Raw genomic sequence first — 22643 nt, 5'->3', positions numbered from 1 at the left:
AAAATTTGTTAATTTTTTTTCAAAAAAATACTTAAATATAAGAAAAAGCTGGAAGGGTTTAATAGAAATCACTAGAAGACTAAAGAAGATGAAATAAATCTATAAACGGAAAAGTTTATATAGAGCTGAGGATCTAAACAAACAAATTTGAGCCTACCTCAAAACTTTCACAAGAAAATGTTGTTTTGATGCCCAAATATCCTCAAATTGATCATCTCGACATCAAGATGCATAGACATCAATAGTGTATTTTGTAACGCATTTTTGGATCATTAATTTTCAAGACTTTCAAGTTTTCATAGATCTGTCGATCTACACTATTTTTTAAGCTTTAAACTTTATAAATAAAGATGAAAATATATTTTAAGGCTGTCGCAAATACTTCCAGTATTGAAACCGCATTTCTGGACACTATTTGAAGGTAGGCTCTAATTTGATTGTTTAGAGCCTAGGCTCTATGCAAACTGCACCCATCTATAAAAGATGGACTATTGAATAATTAGATCTGTACTTTGAATATAATACAATAAAACATATCAAATTTTCCAAATGATCTTAAAAACTAGCAAAAAAAAATTCTAAACAAAGTATTGGTAACCAATACACTGGTGTTTTCTAATTCTTTTGTAGTTGTTTGCTTTTTCTTATTTATATATATTTTTAGAAGTTATTTGGGCCTTACAAGTTAGGCACCCAACTCGCCCCTAACTCTCTTTGCCACTAGGGGAGGCCAAGTCACTTGGCTGAGTCCTGTAATGCTGAAGAACACTACACTGTCTTATATCAAGATGGATGCTTGGTCGGGAGGCAGAGAACATGGAGGCAACGTAACGGTGCTTGAATTGAATACTCAGTAGTTGGAACAAGTCAAGCATGCTGCTAGTAGGTCGGCAGCATTTCTTGTCCCTCATGATTGGAAAAAACCAGAGACCATAAAATTCTGAAAATGTTTCTGTTTTCCTTTCTTAAAAGTTCGAAATAAACAACGATTGCAGGTGAAACTGTTGAATGATTCCTCCAAGTCATTAAAACTCAACTCATCAAGCGAAGGAGAATGGGAAGCCACCATTTCAATGTAAAATTCCACTTTGCCAGAATTGGGATAGGGCAGGTAAGTAATGATCATGTGACTGCCAATTTCAGATACTTTGGATTCAACAAGTCTAAATGAGATTGGGTCCATATAGTTAGACCCAAAAAGTATTTGCAAACAAAATCCTTAGGAAGGAAAGCTTTAGCAAATGAAATAGGCAGCAGTGTTTGAAAGGAAAGCATTAGCAAATAAAATATTTAGAAAGGTCATTCTTTCTGATAACATGATTCAAATTTTGGAAGAAAGAGTATTGTTACTGAACCATTAAGTGTTGCTCCTCAAGGTCTCCTTCTCCTCCTTCACCTTTGGTGGTACTTAATGCCATTTCTTTTTGTTTTCTTTCTCCTATTTACATATGTACTGATTCTGAGGCAACAGAAAATATTCAAGAAATATCTGACTAAAACCAAACAATCAATAATAATAAAAAAAATGATATAAGTGGTATTATGTTTGGACAAAAACTAAAGCACAAATCTTTCCCATTGCAAACAGCTATTTTTTATTTTAGGAAGGGAACAAAAAAAAAAAAAAACTGAAAAGTTTCTCCTATTGAAAAATAAAAAGAAAATATTTTTATACCCAAAATACCCTTGTAAGGTCATTTTATTTTTTATTATTTTTTTGAAAATTGTTGGATGAGAATTACGGCATGCCTCTAATTTCCTATGATTATTTATAAAATTAAATTAAAAGAACAATATTGGGTGTGACACTATGGTTGAAGCTACCCTAACCATTCATTTTTGGATTGGACGGCTAGGAGGAGAATGAGGTATATATAAACATATACATGAACTTTTTTAGCCTCAATTAATTCAGGTCAATCGGTCGTAGATTTGCTAGATCCACGTCCAAGTTGGGTTCGAACTTTTGGGCCTAATAGTTGCGTCTGCGTCTGGTGCATAAGTATGGATTTAACTCATTTTGGGTCAGGCGTATGTTCATGTTAGACTTGACCAGGTTGGGTTGGGAACTTGGGACTCGGCATAACTCGAATTGCTAGATTCTCTCATTAACATATTTTTCTATTTTTATTTTTTGTATTTTAAACCCTACCCAACACCGGGTCGACCCGTGGACCTTGTTGGTTAAGTCCAGGTAGTGTAGTTTGCACCTAACTTAAACTGCTCCCATTTTGAAAGCTTTGACAAGAAGATATTGACAAATAAGCGGGGGCACATGTTGGAGTAGGAAATGACAAGGTTACCTTTGTAAGAATGTTATTTATTTATTTTTATTATTTCTCTTCTTCTTTTTTTGTGTGTGTGCGCAAGGGTGGCAACATGCCAAGTTGGGTCCAGCCCAAACCCAATACCTGAAAAACTATTATGGAACGTGGACCCGGAACAGGACCAGATAGAACCCAAGAATATAGTGGGACTTGGATCCAGATCCGAACCCAGACCCGAATAGTATAGTTTATGCTTCCGGTTGGAAAGAGTTTGGGCAGGGAATATACCTTAGGAAATTCAAATCGGGGGAATTGTGAGGTTTGCGGCTTGACCATGTTATTCTAGGTGAAAGTTTGAATAGATATAATTATGGAAAAAGTTTATATAGAATCGAGGCTTTTAACAATCAAATCAGAGCTTATCTCAAAAATTTCACTTGAAGAGGTTGTTTTGATGCTCAAATATCCTCAAATTGATCATCTGGACATCAAGATGCATGGACATGAGAAAAAAATAGATTTCCAGTTTTGAAAATAGTATATCTTGTAACATATTTCTTGACCGTCAATTTTCAAGATTTTAAAGTTATTATAGATCTGCTCAATCTATACTATTTTTTAAGCTATAAATTTTATAATTGAATATAAAAATATATTTTAAGGCTATCACAAGGATTTTCGATATAGAAACTACATTTCTTGACAGTATTTGAAGGTGTGCTTTACTTTGATTGTTTATAGCCTCGGCTCTATACAAATCGCACCCATCTATCTATGGGAAAAGAATGCAATTTCTTTATAAAAACAAAGTAGAGCCTTATCCCCGTCGTCTTTTGAAAGCACTTTGGGCATCATAAATCTCCACCATGGGTCCTAAAATTAATTTTCTTGAAAGCTCAAAAAATGGTCTAGATATTGCCGATCTAGAAACACTTATTTTTAAGGCGAAATGGGCAGTCTAGATAATGTGTTACAAATACACTATTTTTAATATTTGAAATCCTTTTTTTTCTTCAACTATAATACTCAAGACCGAGATGATTGAATGGAAGGTTTCTCGACACTAAAACTTCAATTTTTAGTGAGTTTTGAGGTGAGGATTTTAACCATTTTGATAGGGTTGCAGCCCTATCAAAAACAATTCCATGAGAAAAAGGTTAAAAATGCCTAGATTTTATGAGAAAAAGTAAAGTCTGCTCAAAATTTATCAAAAAATGTAGTTATGGTGTCATCATGTAAGAAAACCTTTAACTTGATCATCTTGACCTCGACCATTATAGTTAAGAAAAATTAGATTTCAAGATCCAAAAGTATTGTATATTATAGCACATTATATGAAAAATTAGATTTCAAGATCCAAAAGTATTGTATATTATAGCACATTATTTAGAGTGGTCATTTTCAAGTGTTCATGAATCCGCAAGATATGTACATTTTTTTTAGCTTCAAAATTTATAATCTCTGTTGGAAATTTATTTTAGAACCATTACAAAGATTTCTGATGCCAGATTGTTTTCCGAACAAAGTGTTGATGTAACACTTCACTTTATTTTTATAAAGCCTAAGCCCCATAGAAATTGCATCTTCTTATATATTTGTAGTGAGAAGTATCTCTTTTCGCAAACTTATCAAATAATTTATTAGGTTATTTTGAAAGAGTAATGATCTTACCCATGTGTATGAGACCCCAACTCATGACCGTAGGATTCACATCTACATCTCGAGAAAATAAGATGGTAGTAATCACCCGGTTAACCGACCAGAGAGAAGGTTTCTCTTAGAGGAGGTGCATACCCTCTTTACCAAATAAGATACTAGCCCGCCTCCTCTCTTGCTAAACCCTTTCCCTTCTAAACCTCATCTACTTTCAATCCTTTTTCCGTCTAAATCCCCTCGAATCTCTCGCTCTCTCTGTTAAAGACCCACCAAAACAAAAACCTATCAATTTTAGAGAGAGAAACTCTGACAAAGACAGCACCGATGGTATTCTATGGCCCAAAATCTCGACAAGGAGTAAAAAAATGAGGCACCCCTTCTAAAATCAACAAAAAATTTCTAAAACTTCAATGAAGCTTTATTTTCACGCTCCATTTTCAATCTCTCAACAACTGCAATCAATGTTGGAATCGTGTTCTTTCTTGCAATTTTGAAGGTCTAGGGTGTGAGTCCTGCAATTTTCGTTGTGATTTTGATGAACTTTTCGAAGCAATTTATGCTAAAATTTATGAGTGCAGTATTTCTACAGACTTGTGCTGGATTAATGGGGAATCATTTGAAAAGATTGGGTCAATACATTTACAAAATTGTATGATAATCAGTAACTTAGGGGTTAAGATTGTCTATATGATCATCGTAGGTATTTGGTTTTCGTAAGTTTGCTAGTCAAATATAGGGAGCCTATGTCCCCTATTCTCTCTCTCAGAGTGAGTCCATGAGAACTCGAGTTTCTTCTCAAACTTTTAACATACCGAAATGGTTGTACAACTAACACCATCTGGATCTATTTCATCATCTTCTGCTTACTATTTGTGCAACTCTTATGATTTTTATATTTGGTCTCATATTATTAGACAAGCTGACATCATTTGGATCTCTCCCGTCATCTGCTTACCATTTGTGGAGCTCCTCATGTTTTTTTACATCTAGTCTCACATTGTCTCTCTAAAATCCATTCATAATTTCAACTCTCTCTCTCAAAAACCTAATCAGAATTTCAGCTCCCTCTCTCGTGATAGATCCACCAAGAAAACCTCGCTTGAAGAGCTCAATGCAGAGAAACCGAGATTAGCGGTCGCTCTCTTGTGACTTTTACGGGTGATCTCGCATTCCGTTCTCCTCGAGATGTGGACAAGAATCCTATGGCCATAAGTAGAGGGTCTCACAGCAGTTGGGGTAGGGGAGAGTCTCACTTGAACCATCATTACTCATTTTTAAATCCCCACTCTATATAGTTGCCATTTTAAATTTAACCTAATTTACTTTTTTAATATGCACTAACAATTCATACCCAATGAATTGCCGTGGCAACGATCCGAAAAAAATATGTGGTTCGATAAACCATTCGGCCCACTGATCTGGTTTAAAACACATGGTTGCTAGTTCCTATTCGGATCGGTAACAAGAATCGAATATTTTCGATTTTTAAAACAGTGCTTGCTCTAGAGTCTCGACTAGGGCGTTTTAGAGTCCCGAGTGAACGAAGCGACGACGTATCCACCACGGTGGAGGACGCCACATCCCTCTAAACTCTAAACCCTATTTTTCATATCACCGATTCATGGCCCACCCCTTCTTTCACCATTTTCTCTCTCTAAATGAAGGACACAAAGCAGACTTCTTTCACGCTCTTCTGCCCAGGCTTCACGGAAGGATCAAATTTCCAGGCATGAAGCAAGGGGAAGAGAAATAGAAGGCGCAGATGATGTGTTTGTTTCTTTTTTTCAGAGAAATGGAGCTTCTGTTCCACATGCTAAATTTGATTTGAGCTTTAATCCTTAAAGCCCAACAGCTCAATGCCTAACTATTTAAGGTCGCTTTTGTGTGATTTGCTGCGTATTCTGAAGTTGAGGACTGTTTCTTAGTAACTGGTGAACATTTTCAGTTGCCGCAAATTTAATGCTGCATTTTCCAAAAAATGAGAATTTGGGTCGACCGTTTTGGTGTGAAAATGAAAAGGAACGTGTGAGGATCTATTAGGAATGCGATTCATTTTCTTTCGGTTCTTTTGTTGAATGGCTCATTGTTCTTCAAACTTGCTGTTGTGGATTGGATGTATTCGGTCTTTTTGTTGTGAAGATAAATGAGTATATAGAATTGGTCAAGGGCTTCAAGGAAAAAAGGAGTGTTCCATCTGTTCAAGAGGTGAGCACTGACAAGATCACCTGTAATTTAACTTATCTATAAGGTATCATTAAATTCTCACCTCGTATTTCTCGTTTGATAATTATAGTTTAAAAAAAGGATCCCAACCCCCCAAGAAAAGAACCTTTTTTCTTTTTTCCATGAAGTCATGGAGGTTTCCGATGTCTTTTGGACCTTGGGATGTCAATTCTACACGTTTGTTGAATACAAAGTTTTCCATTGCACCATTTACTTTTGCGTTTTAACGATGTTCATTTCTTACTGGGGCTGGCTTGCTAGGGGTTCTGGATATACTTTTTTTTTTTTTGGATAACTCATATAAAAAATATGTATATGTTCACATCAATAGTGAATGAACTAATTCCTTTTCCCACTTGTTATTGCCAATAGGCAGGCTCCTCCTTCTGGTGGTGGTTTGGTTTTGTAAAGGAATGAGGTCTTCACCATGTTGGAAGCTTGTAAATAGCCTTATCTTTATCAAAGGCCCCACCAACAACCTCCGATTACTCTGTATGGGTGACAAGGGGATTTCTCTTATAAGCCCCACTTCCAACATTGAATTTTTTCTGCGGAGAGAGATTGGCTTTGGTTTTTATGGTAATGGGGGAAATGGGGATTTGCGATGCTTTTGTATGGGGAAAGAACAACAACAACCATTGTCAAAGATCGTGTCCTCGAATTGTTTTGGGGGCATTAGTTCCACTGGTCTAGATAAACAAAGAATTGGGGAAGAGTTGAGTAACCAGATTGCAAAAGTGGTCGATGAGTTGGTTGGAGGAGGTGCCACTGATAATGATGCAGAGAAACTATCTGCAATTTTGGAAGGTCAATCCGCTATTTTAAACAGCCCTGATGGAACTGCATTCATTGTGCTCTTAGATCGTCTCAAGACATGGCCTCATTTGGCCTTAGAGGTACTCATCTGGTCCCCTTTTACATTTTCTTTTCTTTGCTTTTTCTTTTGTCAGTACATTCTAACTTATTATAGTCATGAAAAGAGACTGTCTTTCATTTGTTATGCACCTTAACGTTCCCCATATGGGGCACCATATGGAACAATTGCTCGCTTCTTCTTGTTTTCCCTACAATATTATTTGTGGACAATGTGTTTCATACCAACTTGGTCATTATCAACTGTGTAAGCAGCTGGTTAATCGAGTTACCCTTTTGCTATTGTGAGCAATGCGTGGTGGTATTCTATTTTTCAAAAGCTCTCCATGTTGTTATCCTTATGCACTTACTAATTACTACTTTTCTAGGTTGATTGACCAGCCTGAACAAATTTCTCTCCAAATTGTTTTCATTTCTCAGGTTTTTAATTGGAAAAGGAAGCAGGCAAACTCTGGAGTTCAAATGCTTTATGAAGAGTACTCAAAGGGCATCATGTATGCAGGAAGAGTTAAAAATATTGATCTCGCTGTTGAGCTCTTCTCTGAAGCCAACACAAGAGGAATCAAGAGATCAACATCTCTCTATAATGCGTTGATGACTGCATACATGTACAATGGGCTTATAAAGAAATCATTGGCCGTATTTGAAGACTTGAAGAGGGAGGCACATTGCAGACCCACCCTTGTGACCTATAACATCCTCTTATCAATATTTGGGCGCTCTATGCTCATTGACCACATGGAGATGGTGTATAAAGCAATTTTCGATTCCAATCTCTCTCCAAATATTAATTCTTACAATACACTTATCGCTGGTTATGTAACTGCTTGGATGTGGGATGATATGGAGAGAACCTTCAAGAATATGGAGGAAGGTCCTGTAAGACCCGATTATTGTACCCACTTATTGATGCTTAGAGGTTATGCCCATGCAAGAATGGTAGAGAAGATGGAGAAAACCTATGAGTTGGTGAGGGATCTAGTTGACAAGAAAGAGGTTGCTTTGATTAGGGCTATGATCTGTGCATATTGCAAAAGTTCAGATGCAGATAGGGTGAAAAAAATTGAGAGATTGATCCAGCTTTTGCCTGAAGAGGAGTATAGGCCTTGGATAGATGTATTGCTTATCAGAGTTTATGCCCAAGAAGACATGGTTGAAGGGATGGAGGATTCTATATATCGGGCCTTTGAGCGAAACACTATAGTTGCAACCGTTAGTGTGATGCGCTCGATCATATCTAGTTACTTCCGTTGCAATGCTGTAGACAAGCTTGAAGTTTTCATAAAACAAGCTGAGTTTGCGGGATGGAGGCTATGCCGATCACTGTATCATTCTAAAATGGTGATGTATGGATCACTGAATCGTTTTCCAGAAATGGAAAGTGTTATTGGTGAAATGGAGGCCTTCAACTTCCATCCCACCAAGAAAACATTCCTGATACTATACAAGTCTTACGTAAAATCTGGTCAGAGAAATGATGTGCTTCGTATACTAGGAGCAATGTGCAAGGCAGGATTCAGTCTTCCTCTAGATGCTCTATCCTTATAGAGTCTCTTCAAATGTTTACTAACATGGAAACACATTAATGCGCTGTTACATGTTATTTATATTTTTCAATGCTGAGTGATGGATGGTTCTAGCTCGTGAATGTCTCTTGTTCAATGCTTGAAGGGCATCGAAATTATTGTCAATGCCCTTTGAGGACATTCCTCTTCATTAATGGCATCAGAAGAGTGAAGGCTACTTACATAAAATGAATTACTGGTATTATGCAAAGCTATTCGGCATTAATTCTCAGGCATTGCTTGGCATTTCTCAGGCATTGCTCTAGGAAAAGTGAGCATCTGGTTTTTCATTGTTAGTATGGGAAGGCAGGGCACTGGTTGAAATAGGACCGAGAGGTGGCTTAATCAGCACTTTATCAAACCATGCAATTCACCAGCTCAAGCAGGTTAGGATCAGTGGATTCCTTTATGTAGATTACTATGTTAGCAATTTTAATATCTGCGCTATTGAAGGGTTTTCAAGAATTTGTGGCAGTCATAATTTTTCGTTTCATTCTTATAGTTAAAGTTGGGTTTTTTCTCGGTCATATGTATGAGGAAGTAAACAACCTTAAAATAGCCTGTTGAAGGGGTGGATCAAGTTAGTAATTTTGGACCATACATGAAGTACTACGTTGATTTACTATCAGTTACATGGAGTTTGAACTTTGGTCAAGCACTAGTTCTTATGGTTGCAACACCCTATGACCCATCATGTGCATCAAATCTGAGTCTTCCCAAACATATCTATTTGTCGATTAAGATGATCAACTTTTAATTCTTATCTAATGGAAACTATTAAAACACTTGTATACTGCACTTTGATATCTTTGTTACTAGTAGCTCTCTAACACATCATGCAGAATTGTGTTGAAATAAATTCCACTTAGATACCTGGTATATGTGGCTAATAATTTGTTCATCTCAAGGGCTTAGTACAGTCGCTGTTTATGTCATTTCGTTAAATTTTTACATTTCTTAGTGAGTAGCAACTTCACTTAGAAGGAATTAACGGCACAGAAATGGTAGTGGCTAACTACTTGAGCAACGTGTGGTTTGAATACTGGGGAGTCATGGAATTAATGTACTAGTCATAGCTCTATAGTTGAGATGCATCTCTTCACTCAATTCTCACCCACCAAGAAGGGCCACTTAAAAAAAATCAATAGGGTGAAGAAGGTTTTCTACGTTACTTGGTGAGTAGCAACTTCATTTAAAGGAAATCATGTCACAGGAAGAATAGAGCAAACTACTAGGGCAATAAGCTGTTTGAGTGCTTGGGAGTCATGGAATCCATGCACTAGTCATAGTTCTATAATTGAGATGCATCTCTTTCACTCCTCTCTTGCCCATGAAGAAGAACCAAGTGTACAATAAGTTACAAAGACGAAGGAAGAAACTGCTTTGTTGTAAAACCTCACAATTGTTTAGTATCAGCCACTTGTTTTAATGGATGACTGGGTCCCTTAGTATCACCCTAGATGCACCAGTTATGTATTTGCAGCATACCTACCACCCACCCTCTCAACACACACGCATGCACACGCACACTCACACGCACATACGGACAAAATATGTCAATAATCAGTATTGTTGTCAACTGAGACATAACATCTCCATGTCTTTAAATTAATGCTTGTGAGTTTATTTCATTGTATGTTTGATTATAGTTAATGGAGCTAGCTATCAAAATAAGAAAAATCTCTATAGTTGTAGTTAAGTCAGAAAGTTTAGAAAAACTGTCTCTGGATGCTCACCTTAGGGACCCCTTGTTAATCTATCAAGTAACATTTAGGAGTCAACCTCAGTGACCACATTGTGCTATACTTCCACTATATAGGTAAAACTTCCTTAAAATAGACCAGTCTTTCTTGCCATAACTGGTACTTAAATCATAAGTAGTCACGACACATCACTGATAAGTGATAATATTTCTCACATGCACAGTGAAGGATACTCCTGAACTCACTGGACCTGTGTTTGTTTTGGAATACACCGTAACCAGGGGACTCAATTCTATATGACGTCTTGCATTAAGATTGACCATATTAACCATAATTGTTCATGAGACCTCCTCATACTGCCTTTAAATTTCACTTCATCAATAGATGGCTTAAAAAGGACCAACAAAATCTCATCTATCCCAAAATTCCAAAGACGAGTGCATATCTATTCACAAATTTATAGAATTATTCATAATTTACCTCTCCTAGAAGTTCCTTGACACAAATATTTATGCACAGAATTGAGTTGCCAGTAATTTATGTTTTCACTTTTCTCTTTCTTTTGGTCTAATATATGATCATCTTTTTAAAATTCTTATTTTCAGTTTTCTAAGTTTTTTTTTTTTTCACTGATTACATATTGAAGTGGGGTTTGAGATGCATTTTTACTGGTTTTAGAAACCAGTCAATTTTTTTAATGGGAAAAGTTTATATAGAGCCTAGGCTCTAAACAATCAAATTAGAGCCTACCTATCATTAGAAGAGGTTGTTTTGATGCCCAAATATCCTTAAATTGATTATCTCGACATCAAGATGCATGGACTTGTGAAAAAAGTGATTTTCATATTTTGGAAATACTGCATCTTGTAACGTATTTTTGTACCATGATTTTTAAGTTATTCAAGTTTTTATACATCTGCTCGATCTACACTATTTTTTAAGCTGAAAATTTGATAACTAAAGATGAAAAATATATTTTAAGGCTAGTCAAAGATTCCCAATATTGAAACCACATTTCTCGACACTATTTGAAGATGAGCTCTAATTTGATTGTTTAGAGCCTCGGCTCTATACAAACAGCACCCTTTTGTTAGGACTATTCTTTTCTGTCTAGAAATTTACAATTGGAATAAGATGTTTTATTTTTGAAAGACGTGTTTCTTCTTTCTTTCTTCTTTTTTGCTTTTTTTTTTTTCTTGGTATCAAGATTGGAGCTTTTGATCATGATGCATCATTTGTAACCCTCGTGATTGGGTGAATTTGTGCTTTTTTTGATAAATTGTGAGATGGGCTTTTAAGGCAAGGAAAAACTAGTTTGCCTGTGTCAAAACTGAGAGAGATTCTTTTTACCAAATTGGACCAACTTACATGTTAGGTAAATTGTAACTTTTGGGGTGATCTGTAAGTTGTGTTTTGGAATTAGAGGAGATAGCATTAGCAAACCAGTATTCCTGTGTCAAAACAAAGAAATCTAGCTATTAAGCATTTTAGTCGGGGTGGTTATACTTGATCATAGAAGAAACAAAAGCGATATAATCTATTATTTTGTAAGATTTGAGGAAGGAGAGGTCACTGATTTTTATTTCCTTATTGCTGTTTTGCAGATTGGCTATGTCTGGATTCGAGATTTGGACTGCTAACTGAATACGCAGGACTGCTCAGATTTTTTTCGACCATTTGAATATACTTCTCTCCAATTGTAAGGTGTAGATTATTGAATTCTTCCCCGCCCGCCCCCCCCCACCCCCCCTCTCTCTCTCTCTCTCTCTCTCTCCCTCTCCCTTTGTAACTTGTGTCAACTGGTTTTTTTATTGTTATCAGCCTTCAGGGCTTTTTTTTTTTATCAATTTGTTAGATGAAGCAAAATTTTATTTTGTTATGGTGGATGAGAACTCGCAGTATTTGGTCAGTATATTTAGGTTGCTGAAGTTGCATGTATGTGCTCAACAAAGCTAGTTTTTGTGGCTTTTCAAAGCCTTCTTTTGGTATCTCTCTCTCTATTAATTTTCTTTATTGTGGGTTCGTATGTCATGGGTTTTTTTGGCAATTCTGATGTGAGCTTTTCTTTTCAGTAGGAATTTATTGTGTATTGTTGCTTTCAATTGTTTGCCTTGACTGTTACAAGATACAGTATTTCAAACTGGAAAACTGCAAACAGCCTGAAACAAGGTTACATTTTCATTTGAGATCTCGTTTTCGAGCAGCACTGAGCTGCTACATGGCCCTTGCCAATGATGATCTTTTGAGAGAGAGAGAGAGAGAGGCAAATAACCTGAAAATAAGTTACATTTTTATGTGGGATCCAATCTTACAACATGAACAACTAAACATCATTCACCAGCTTAGCTACATAGCTTTATCTACAATGATGATCAACACACACACACAGAAGGCACACATACTCACAGGAGAGAGAGAGAGAGAGGAATGGTACTAAACATATTAGATTCTAGATTCCCGAAGGATGGTTTCTCAAACGGGCTCGACACAGAATGAAGAAACTGTATTCGCAGAGACATCAGGCATCACCAGGTAAAACCAAACCTGAGAGAAATAAATCTCTCGTAAGAAAACAAATTTCTCGCAAGCCAAACATGCCCTCTTTCATGGTAAAAAAGTTCCTTAAAAAATAGGAGGGGGAGGGGGGGAAGGCTCGCTTAGCTTTAAAACTTTATCATTGCAAGATGGATCCCATGTTTGTTTTAGAAGTTTGTCACATTAGCATTTGTAACTTGATGCAGTTGGATACATCAAAAGCTAGTACGTGGCTCCTTGTTGTGGCTGGCCTTATAACGTTGAACAATGATAATCTTAATTCAAATTAATGTCCTGAAGCCAGCAACATTGTGGTATAGTCGAAGAGAATGACGATGAATACTCGAAATTCAGCAGAAAATTCAGTTTCAACAACAATCGTGATGAAGTTATTGTATAATGCAAGCTAGCTTTACTGCTGAAATAAATGATTCTTTAGCTAGAAATGGTTCATCTTAAGCATTCATTGAGTGTACTGCCGATGGCCGTGGTTGCATGTAGCATAGTGTTATTATACTACTTCAAGCATGCTCCCATGTTAAAAACATGAATTCAATTTTTTAGGGAAAATTACAAAAAAACACCTTAAAATGAACTATGTATGCAATTTATCCCCACCTCAATCTTTCCTCACACTTTTTTCCTCCAAACAACCTTTCTTCACAAAAACCCCCCGAGGTAAAAAATTCTTATTTTTTGATCAGAAATGCCCTTTTCGTACAAACCAAATCAATTTGAGGCTCCCAAGTAGAGTAGTGCTGGAGTGCAGTGTACCACTGCCAGAGTAGAATGTCAAGAAGCATTGTCGGAGCGCGATGCTACATTGCCGAAGCGCTGTGGCTCCAAAGACTTCATTGTCGGAGCAAACTCCCGAAGCACATATTTTCATTGTCGGAGTGCGTTCTCAGAATGCCAGAGCACTGTGGGTTAGACAAATGACTACTGGAGTGCACATTGGGACTACCAGAGCGCAGTTCTTAGTATGTCGGAGCGTTGTAGGTCAGACAAAACACTACTGGAGCGCACATTGTGACTGCCAGAATGCACATTCGGACTGTCGGAAAGTAGTCCTCTATTGCCGGAGCGTTGTGGCTCTAGAGGCTTCAGTGCCGGAGTGGACTGCTGGAGCATGCGATTACATTGCCAGAGCGAGTTATCAGAATGCCAGAGCACTGTGGGTCAAACAAAATACTGCCGAAACACACATTGAGACTGCTAGAGCACATCTTTACAGTGGAAAACAGGAAAGAGAAGGCCGTGTGAAAAGAAATGAAAGTACTTTAATCTTATTTCATATTACTTTTGGGTTGAGGGGATTTTACGAAAAAAAAAATAGTTTGGAGGAAAAAAGTATAAGAGAAGTTTAGGTGGGATAAGTTGCATAAATAGTTCATTTTAAGATGTTTTTTTTTGTAATTTCCCATTTTTTCTATTAGGGTTCATAGAGAACTGGTTGGGAGCTCGGACAAGACTTGGGTTTCCAATAATTGGACAAGAATGCCTTGACACTCTTTCGCCGGTGTCTCTTTCTCTCTCTCTCTTTCTCTCCAAAGTACATTGAAATAATGTGAGCTTACACCGTCTGTCCTGTCAAAAGTTTACATTGAAATAATGTGAGCTTACACCGTGTCTGTCCTCTCAAAAGTCACACGTCCCGTATATAGTGTAGGTCATCTTGTCCTGCCTTATTTCAACAACTAAGATCAAATTCCATTACGAATATTACATATTTTCCTACACAGTGAGCAGGTCACAAGACAGAAAAGTTCCATAGAGAAATCTCAAAAACACTATTCTTCATATTTCATCACCAACACTTTAACAATCCACAGATATAGAAATTACAGTTCTAAGGACACACAAATTAAAGTATAATACAGCAGCATGGGCGTTGAGTTAATCCTCCATTTCTGCTGGAATTAGCACCTAAATCAGCTGGGTGCCACCAAATAGGGGCCATCGCCGTATCCCTCGCCTGCGTCCAACACGGAGAGAGAAAAAAGAGTATTAACATACATAATCAGTGGATCCTCAAAACCCACCATTTTGATGGACATTTCCCATACGCGTCCATCATCCACACCAGAAGTCCTTCATTTGAAGAAGGGGATGGGCCTAAATGAGTCTTGGAGCTCCATCTTCAGTGCCGTGCTACCCCTCTGGGTATATGCAATGGTAAGTAAATTTGACACTGCACAAGACAATTAGGGAAAAAAACAAAACCCCAACAGCAAAACAAAGAAAAAGGAGAAAAGAATCGATTGATCATGGTAATGTGTTGACGTGCGCCGGAGGTCAGTATATTAACAGTCAGTACACACAAAGTTCCTGATTTCCTCCATCACACTATAGTAATGCTCCGTATTAGGCAGCAAATAAAACCCGATCGTCGCCTGCTCCAAATATATTAGCTTCACCTCTTTCCCCACCTTCTTCAACCCTTCAGCATAACCCAATTGCCAGTCTTGCATAAGATCAAGCCCCGCAACCACAATGAGGCTCTTAGGAAATGAAAGTCCTTCCAAATCCATTCCCTTGGGACCGAATGGATTACAAGCTGGGTGATCCCTATCCACGCCTTCAGGTAGAAAGGCCTTCCAATACCAATCCCTATCTTGAATTGTCACAAAGTATTTCCCATCCAATCTCCTTTCCGACTCCGTCCTCTTCTGTCCCCCGAACATGGGCGTCAACAAGATGTTCCCGGCAATCTCCATTCCCGATTCCACAGCCATTTGGGTCACGTGGTGGGCGATATTACCCCCCGAGCTATCGCCCATCAAGAAAATGCGGAGCTTCGATTCGGCTTCACACTTGAGCCATGGCCTCGAGCTCACCCACTTGAGGGCCGCCCACCCATCATCATAAGCACATGGGTATCGGTTCTCGGGGGATCGGCGATAATTCACGGAGATCACGACTGCATTGCACAGGCCAACAAGGCGGCGACAAAGGGTGTCATAGATGGCGCTATTGGATGATGAGTGGGCAAAGCTGCCGCCATGGAAGAAAATGATGATGGGTAGCGTGGAGGTGGAAGGGGCAGGCTCGATGGACACTGAGGAGCCCAACAGGTTGTTGCCTGGCTCGGTTTCAGGTTCAGGCCTGTATATGCGGCTCAAGAGGCTAGAGGTGCGGTCCACAATAACATCAAAGGAGTAGACCCCATCGACAGGTGTTGCGTTGGGAGAGACCTTGCGATCAAGGAATTCAGCCAAGTGGCGATTGAACGTCCCGTCCGGGCGTCGTAGGAGATTATAGGCCAGCTTGAAGTTAGAGATGAGCACCCATGTGTTTAATGGAACCACCATCTGTCCAGTAAATTACATGGGATGAGCATGTCAAATTTCAATATACATATAGAAAGGTTAACTCTCATCTTTCTTTTATCAAAATGTCGAAAGGTAGAAATAGGAGCACTAGAGAGTTAAATTTCAATATATATATATAGGAAGATAAAGCACTAGGCCATAAAAGATCAGTGAAACCGTAAAAAATATGGCAACTTTAGAGGAATCAACTGCTATAGTTTCTGGGAAGCTGCATCGAATTAGATTTTTGGTAAGTACACAGACTGATAAACACATTTTAATTTGGTTTGAAGCAAAGAAACAGGGGAAAGTGGGTCTAGCGTGTGGATAGAAGGATTGACACAGGGACCTCTGATCAGTAGTTATCAACACAAAATGGAAAGTAAAGAGGGCAAAGGATAAAATATATGACTTGGGTCTCACAGGTAAAGCTGAACCAGTGAGACTAAATAAGAACATATTGAACCTAATTATGTATGAATTGGTTGAATTTTTTCTTTCTTTCTTTTCCTTTAGATGGTTAAGAATTGGGTTAAATTTTCAATCTTCTGACCTAAACCAGAGAGATTGCTAGTCGCAGAATAAGAAAAATCATAGTAAAACTAACAAACAAATTTAAGACATTTCATTCAAACGAAACCCCAAATGCCAAGTTTGGAACCCCATAAATCCCTCTGATGGAAGACAACTGAGAGAATTGATTGGAAAATCAGATAATCAAACACAAAATTCAAAAGTGAATCCAAGTTTTAATGCCCCCAATAAAACCAATCTATCCAAACCTAAAAAATCTAAAAAGAAGAAGAAAGAGAGCATGCCAAAGGAGAAATAAATCGTTCATGAACGATCAATCGATCTGAACAAGGCGTAAATGTAAAAGTGAATAAAGAGGAAGAGAGAGGTAACAAAGTAGAGAAGCAATAAACAAGAACTGACCCTGGAATCGTTGAGGGTGACTTCGTTGCCCCCTGCCATGGCGATGGGGCAGTGTGAGAGAACAAACCCAAGAACCTGCTCCTCAAAAAACCCTCTTCCTTCTCATGCTGGTGCCAGAAGAGATCACAAGAACCAGAACGAGAATAAGGAGCCAAATCAAGGTCGTCTCTCTCTTGAGGAAATTAAAAAAAAAAAAACCCCACTCCCTTTCCTTCAACTCAAAGAAGGATATGGAGCCATCACAGTAATCCCCCACTTTTTAGAGAGAGAGAGAAAAGAGGAAGAAGCTAAAAACAAAGAGAATTCGTGGATTATTTTTGGAAGCGTGGAAAGGCGATAAGAATGGCGTGAAGAGGGGGGGAGGAGGTGGACGATAAGAGATAGCGACGCCGGCCAACACAATGGCAAAGAGAGAGAGAGAATAGAGTCAAAGGTTACAATACAAAAAGAACCAAACCCAACCAAACCCAACCCAACCCAACCCAAGGTTAACCCAGAAGAAGGGTCCGATTCAGCTCATGGGTTTGGTATTTGGGTGTTTTTTAGAGAGAGAAAGTGAGGAGATAATGGGAAGGGAAGGGAAGGGGACGGGGGAGAAGACAAAGGCGGGGCGGCCGAAATAAACTGTGGGCGTGGCCCCACGCCGCTCACTATAATTATTTTTCCTTGTTTTTATACAATCTTTTGTACGTAGATGATGATGTAGTTTGTGTAGGGCCGAGGCCCTACACACTCAAGGTAAGACCAAGCTCTAAATGGTATCGGAATATATTCTATCAGTATCATAAATATTTTATGAGCAATTATCTTACATGACTCTCTCTTACTCATGTATGCAAAGACCACAAAAGATCATCATTAAAATTGACATGGATCTCTGTAAAAGTAGTTATCACAGTCTAAGATTTGACTTTTCTATGAATCCGTGTCAAATTTAATGTTGATCCTTTATGATCCTACACACATGGATGGGAGATGGACCTATAGGATCATTTCTCATCTTTTATACAATGGACTAAAAATTTGTTTTCGTAAACATCGAGAATTCAAAAACAACCTAGATTAAGCAGATCTATGAACATTTGAAAATCTTAAATATTGATAATATATTAAAAAATATATTATTTTCAATACTTGAAATATATTTTTCTCATGTCCATACATCTTGAAGTCGAGATGATCGAATTGAAGGTTTTTCTGTATCAAAACAACCTCTTGTAAATAATTTTTGAAGTACGCCTTAATTTAATTGTTTAGGACCCAACCCTATTTTTCCCTAATATTAAGTAAGGAGTTCATATGCCACGTTTAACTTTATAATGTTGGAATAAGGAGCATATTGAAATATTCAAGTACTAAAAAATCTTCAAATTAATTATCTCAACATCGAGATATATGCTTATTAAAAAAATTATTTTTAAATTGTAAAAATAATGCATCTTATAATGATCATATATTTTCAAAAATTTTAATTATTTATAGATGTATTTGATCTTTCTCATTTTTTGAGCTTCAAATTCCATAATAAGATATGATAATAGATTTTCATGTCACCTGAAGACTGCCCATAAACTAGCATTTAAATTGCATCTTTTGACATAATTTTGAGGTGCATTTTATTTAAATAATATAAACCTTGTTAATTTTTTTATTTTTTTTTAAAAAAACACTTTCCAATACGGCAAAGTAAAAGATATTTTTGCCCCGGACATAATAGGTCCATTGCAATTTAGGGTGAATATTCGATTGCAACGAACATAATAAGCCTGTTGCAGAACGGATATAACATGTCTGTGACAGTTGATTTTTCCCTACTATCTAAAAAAATCAGACCGGGGTGAGCTTATAGACGAAAATACTATTTATTTTTTTCTTATAGATATTGAACAAGGCTTTTCTTCTTTTTTTTAATTCCAAAATTTCTTCATTTATTTGTAAAGCCATGTATATAGGCAAGTACATGTTCATCTTCACTCTCTCTCTCTATCTTAATGCCACAGTGTACGACGCAACACACACTTTTCCTGCGTGCGGCCGACGCCAACGAATGGAAACAAACCCAACGCCTTCCTCCACCCTTTCCCCTTTCTTTCATATTTTTTTTATGGAAAAAGTTTGTATAAGGTTGCAATCGATACTTCTACCGCCACGGATGCACCTCAAAAATCCATCGAAAAATATAGTTTCAATATTGAAAAACTTTTTAATCTTTTGATTGATCAACTCGATATCGAGATATATGACCATAAAAATTAAAAAGTAAATCTAAAAAATAGTGCATTTTATCACATATTATCTACACCATCCATTTTCAAGATTTTGATATGTTTATAGATCTACTTGATTTTAACTATTTTTAAATTTAAAAATTGATAATTAGATATAAAAATAAATTTTGAGATAATCTTAATGACATTTTACATCAAAATTATATACCATGATAAAATTTGAAGGTGCACCTTACCTCTGCAGCTATCGTATGCCAAACCCTTTTCTTATTTCTCACCAAACAACAATAAAATCCCATTCGATGTACACCACTCCATGATCTCTCTATATTATGGCTGGCAATTGGCCTAGTGGCTTCGCTAATCCGGGTCTGGCCTATTAGTTACTGTTTCACGGTTTTGCCAATGTAAGTTTGTATGTCTTGGTAGTCTAGTAAATTGGAATCTATTTATTGGACCAATTACTTAAAATTTTGATGGAAGTTTTAGTTAGTTTATAATAAAAAATTGAGTTTAGTAGAAAACTGGTCAAAATTAGTATTTAAAATTTTTATTTCTAAAATTAATTGATTTTGAGATCAATTAAAAATAATTTAATATATGTATTTATTTATTTTATATTTTTAAATTAATATTTTTATTTCTAAAAAATAGTTAATTAATTTGAAATGATCAAACTACTTTTAACTAAATTAGACCCCTAGCATTAACAAGTATATGATTTTGATACTACTAATTATAACTAAATAAACAAAAAAGGAATATTTCATCTCTTCAATCATTTTGGGTTAAGAAGATATGGCAACTCATATCTCCTTATAGCAACAGTAAGAGTAAGTTATGGAGTTGAAGTGGGAGAGAAGAGATGTTATAATTGGGGTTTTAAATAAGACTATGAAAGGAAAGTATATATTGCCTATCAGGTTAATATAGAGTATCGGGTTAATATATAAGGCGTATATGGTAATATGTATATTTGGGAATGTGTATATTGTAATCCATCTATATGAGAAAGGTAAGTACGATATCTTGTATTTTATAGTAAGTCTGGATAGAGTATAGGTGTTTGTGATTGATTTATATTTTTGTCATATATATTTGTCTATTTAAGACAAGTTTGTATATTTATAATCTTTAATGGACATCGAGTCTCTTTAGATAAACATGACTCTTCACATGGTATCATAGTAAGGTTTATATTCGTAGTGTCTATTTCTCGTTCCTAAAGCATTGTCTACTGTTTCTACTAGTCATCCTATGCACTTGAAGGTCTTGCTCGTTTCTGTAGCTAGTGTTTAAAATCCAGCTGCTCTGTCTCATAGCATCTTGAGTAGTTTGAGGGAGAGCGTGAAAGAAAAGTATATATAGCCTATCAGGTTAATATAAAAAGTGTATATACTATCTGTATATTTGAGAAGGTGTATATTATAATCGAACTATATGAAAATGGTAGGTATAATAACTTATATTTTATATTGTTTGTAATTTATTTTTATTTTTGACTTATGTATTTATCTATTTAAGACAAAGACTACCTTTTCACTTAATTCTTTACCCAGCTCGGCCTGGCAAGTTCTCTTTCTAGCCCGGCCCAAACCGGGTAGCTGTAAGATCTCTTTCTCTCCTTCCCCACCATTTTTGTCATTCTCCCTTGTCCTCCACCACCCTTGCAAATTCATAATGCTATATTTTTTTTCCTTTCCTTGATATTTCGTTTTTTCAGATTCTCTCTCAAGAAAACATCCCTCTCCACCCTCTCTCTCTCTCTCTCTAGAAAGGAGGGACTTTCTTTAAAATTTTATAACTCCTGTTGTTTGTCCTATCTATAAAGTCTTTTTCTTTCTTCTTTGTAGTGGGTTGGGGGGGGGTGGCCCACTCTCTTTTGGACGGTACCCTAATAGAGGTCAATAAGTAGGAATGTTTTTGGACTCTTGTGGAACCCCAAAGTCCTCAAGTCAAAACTTAAGGAAAAAGGCAGAAGAAAAGCATGCACAACGTACTCCCGCAGGACCAAAATATGCATTTGTTCTCTCAAGGAAATATATATTAAGAAGTATTTATGAAAGCCGAGGCTCTAAAGCCTAAACAATCAAAGTAAAATGTGCCTTCATATAATATCGAGAAATGTGGTTTCACTATTGGAAATCTCTGTGATAGCCTTAAAATATATTTTCGTCACTAATTCTAAAATTTAAAGCTTAAAAAATAATGTAGATCGAGCGGATCTATGAATACTTGAAAATCTTGAAAATTAACAGTCAAAAAATGCATTATAAGATACCTTTGTTTTCAAAACTTGAAGTCTGTTTTTTTTCTTATACCCATGCGTCTAGAGGTCGAGATGATCAATTTGAGGATATTTGATCATCAAAACAACCTCTTCTAGTGAAATTTTTTAGGTACGCCCTAATTTGATTGTTTAGAACTTTGCTCTTAAATAAACTTTTTCCTTTATAAACTCCACTTTATAATACAAGGTGACTGCTTTCAAAAAAGGAAAAGTTTATATAGAGCCTAGGCTCTAAACAATCAAATTACATCATACCTCAAACAATTCACTAGAAGAGGTTGTTTTGATGCGTAAATATCTTCAAATTGATCATCTCGATATCAAGATGCATGGATCTTAGAAAAAAATGGATTTCAAGTTTTGGAAATGGTACATCTTATAACCCATTTTTTTACCGTAAAATTTTAAATTATTCAAGTTTTCATAGATATGCTTGTTCTACACTATTTTTGAAGCTTTAAATTTTATAATTAAAGATGAAAATATATTTTACAGCTACTCAAAGATTTCCAGTATTAAAACCACATTTCTCGACACTATTTGAAAGTAAGAATTGTTTAGCGTCTCAGCTCTATACAAACCACACCTTTAAAAAAATACTGGATTTTGATTTCTTATACTCTTAGATACCATCATTCAAGCATTATATATGTTCGGTCACATTATTTTCTTTTATAGAATGATTTTCCGTTTTTTTTTTCCTTTTTTTTTTTAAGTTGGTTGAGGAGGTTACATCTTTAAATTTTGTGATCTAAAAGGTTAAATATCAAACTATGACGTGTTTTGAGATCTTTTCAAAATATGTAGTTTTGGTGTAAAAAACCTACAAGATGGCCTAAAAATATATTGTTATAAATGGTAAAAAATCGAGAAGTTCCATAAATACTAAATTTTTTTGAAATTGCAGCATCCATATATATCTAAGATGTTGAAATAATCACTTAAGGATTTTCAATACTAGAATAACATTTTAAAGTAGATTTTTTGGCATGCCCTACTGTTATAGTATAAGGTTGGTGCGTTATATAAATTTTTGTTCAAAGTCTAAGATCCTAA

The 22643-nt window shown here is 36.4% G+C and overlaps 2 protein-coding genes across 4 annotated transcripts; one reads left to right on the top strand and one right to left on the bottom strand.

Moving 5' to 3' along the window:
• The first annotated feature begins 4619 nt into the window (after window positions 1–4619).
• Window positions 4620–12275, top strand: LOC18446854 (pentatricopeptide repeat-containing protein At2g30780). 3 transcript variants are annotated; one of them, XM_020675159.2, is made up of 4 exons: window positions 4620–6128; window positions 6519–7042; window positions 7440–8970; window positions 11892–12275. In XM_020675159.2, the coding sequence occupies exons 2-3, from the start codon at window positions 6560–6562 to the stop codon at window positions 8565–8567; spliced, it is 1611 nt and encodes a 536-aa protein (XP_020530818.1). In that variant the 5' UTR covers window positions 4620–6128; window positions 6519–6559; the 3' UTR covers window positions 8568–8970; window positions 11892–12275. The 3 variants fall into 3 exon arrangements, with proteins under 3 accessions (XP_020530818.1, XP_020530817.1, XP_020530819.1); XM_020675158.2 differs by having other exon boundaries at window positions 4754–5159; XM_020675160.2 differs by having other exon boundaries at window positions 5245–6171.
• A 2235-nt stretch (window positions 12276–14510) lies between these two features.
• LOC18446855 (gibberellin receptor GID1C) lies at window positions 14511–17325 on the bottom strand. The gene is made up of 2 exons (XM_011629700.3): window positions 17070–17325; window positions 14511–16133 (listed from the first exon to the last, which is right to left on the bottom strand). Exons 1-2 carry the CDS (start codon window positions 17106–17108, stop codon window positions 15126–15128), a joined length of 1047 nt encoding a protein of 348 aa, XP_011628002.1. The 5' UTR covers window positions 17109–17325; the 3' UTR covers window positions 14511–15125.
• Between the last annotated feature and the right edge of the window lie 5318 nt (window positions 17326–22643).

This window comes from Amborella trichopoda, chromosome 12 (assembly GCF_054954075.1).
Source record: "Amborella trichopoda isolate Santa Cruz 75 chromosome 12, AtrichopodaSantaCruz75HAP2 v2.0, whole genome shotgun sequence".
NCBI lineage: Eukaryota > Viridiplantae > Streptophyta > Magnoliopsida > Amborellales > Amborellaceae > Amborella > Amborella trichopoda.
The sequence above is the reverse complement of the archived record's forward strand: the minus strand, read 5'-3'. Positions and strand labels throughout refer to the sequence as shown.

Excerpts from the sequence above, each read along its gene's own strand:
- LOC18446854 (XM_020675158.2), top strand. The coding sequence starts at position 5,126 with ATGGCCATAAGTAGAGGGTCTCACAGCAGTTGGG. Across the intron at positions 5,160-6,518 it reads AGGGTCTCACAGCAGTTGGG|GCAGGCTCCTCCTTCTGGTG; the intron begins GTAGGGGAGAGT and ends TATTGCCAATAG. Across the intron at positions 7,043-7,439 it reads GGCCTCATTTGGCCTTAGAG|GTTTTTAATTGGAAAAGGAA; the intron begins GTACTCATCTGG and ends TTCATTTCTCAG.
- LOC18446855 (XM_011629700.3), bottom strand. The coding sequence starts at position 17,108 with ATGGCAGGGGGCAACGAAGTCACCCTCAACGATTCCAGG. Across the intron at positions 16,134-17,069 it reads TCACCCTCAACGATTCCAGG|ATGGTGGTTCCATTAAACAC; the intron begins GTCAGTTCTTGT and ends TTTACTGGACAG.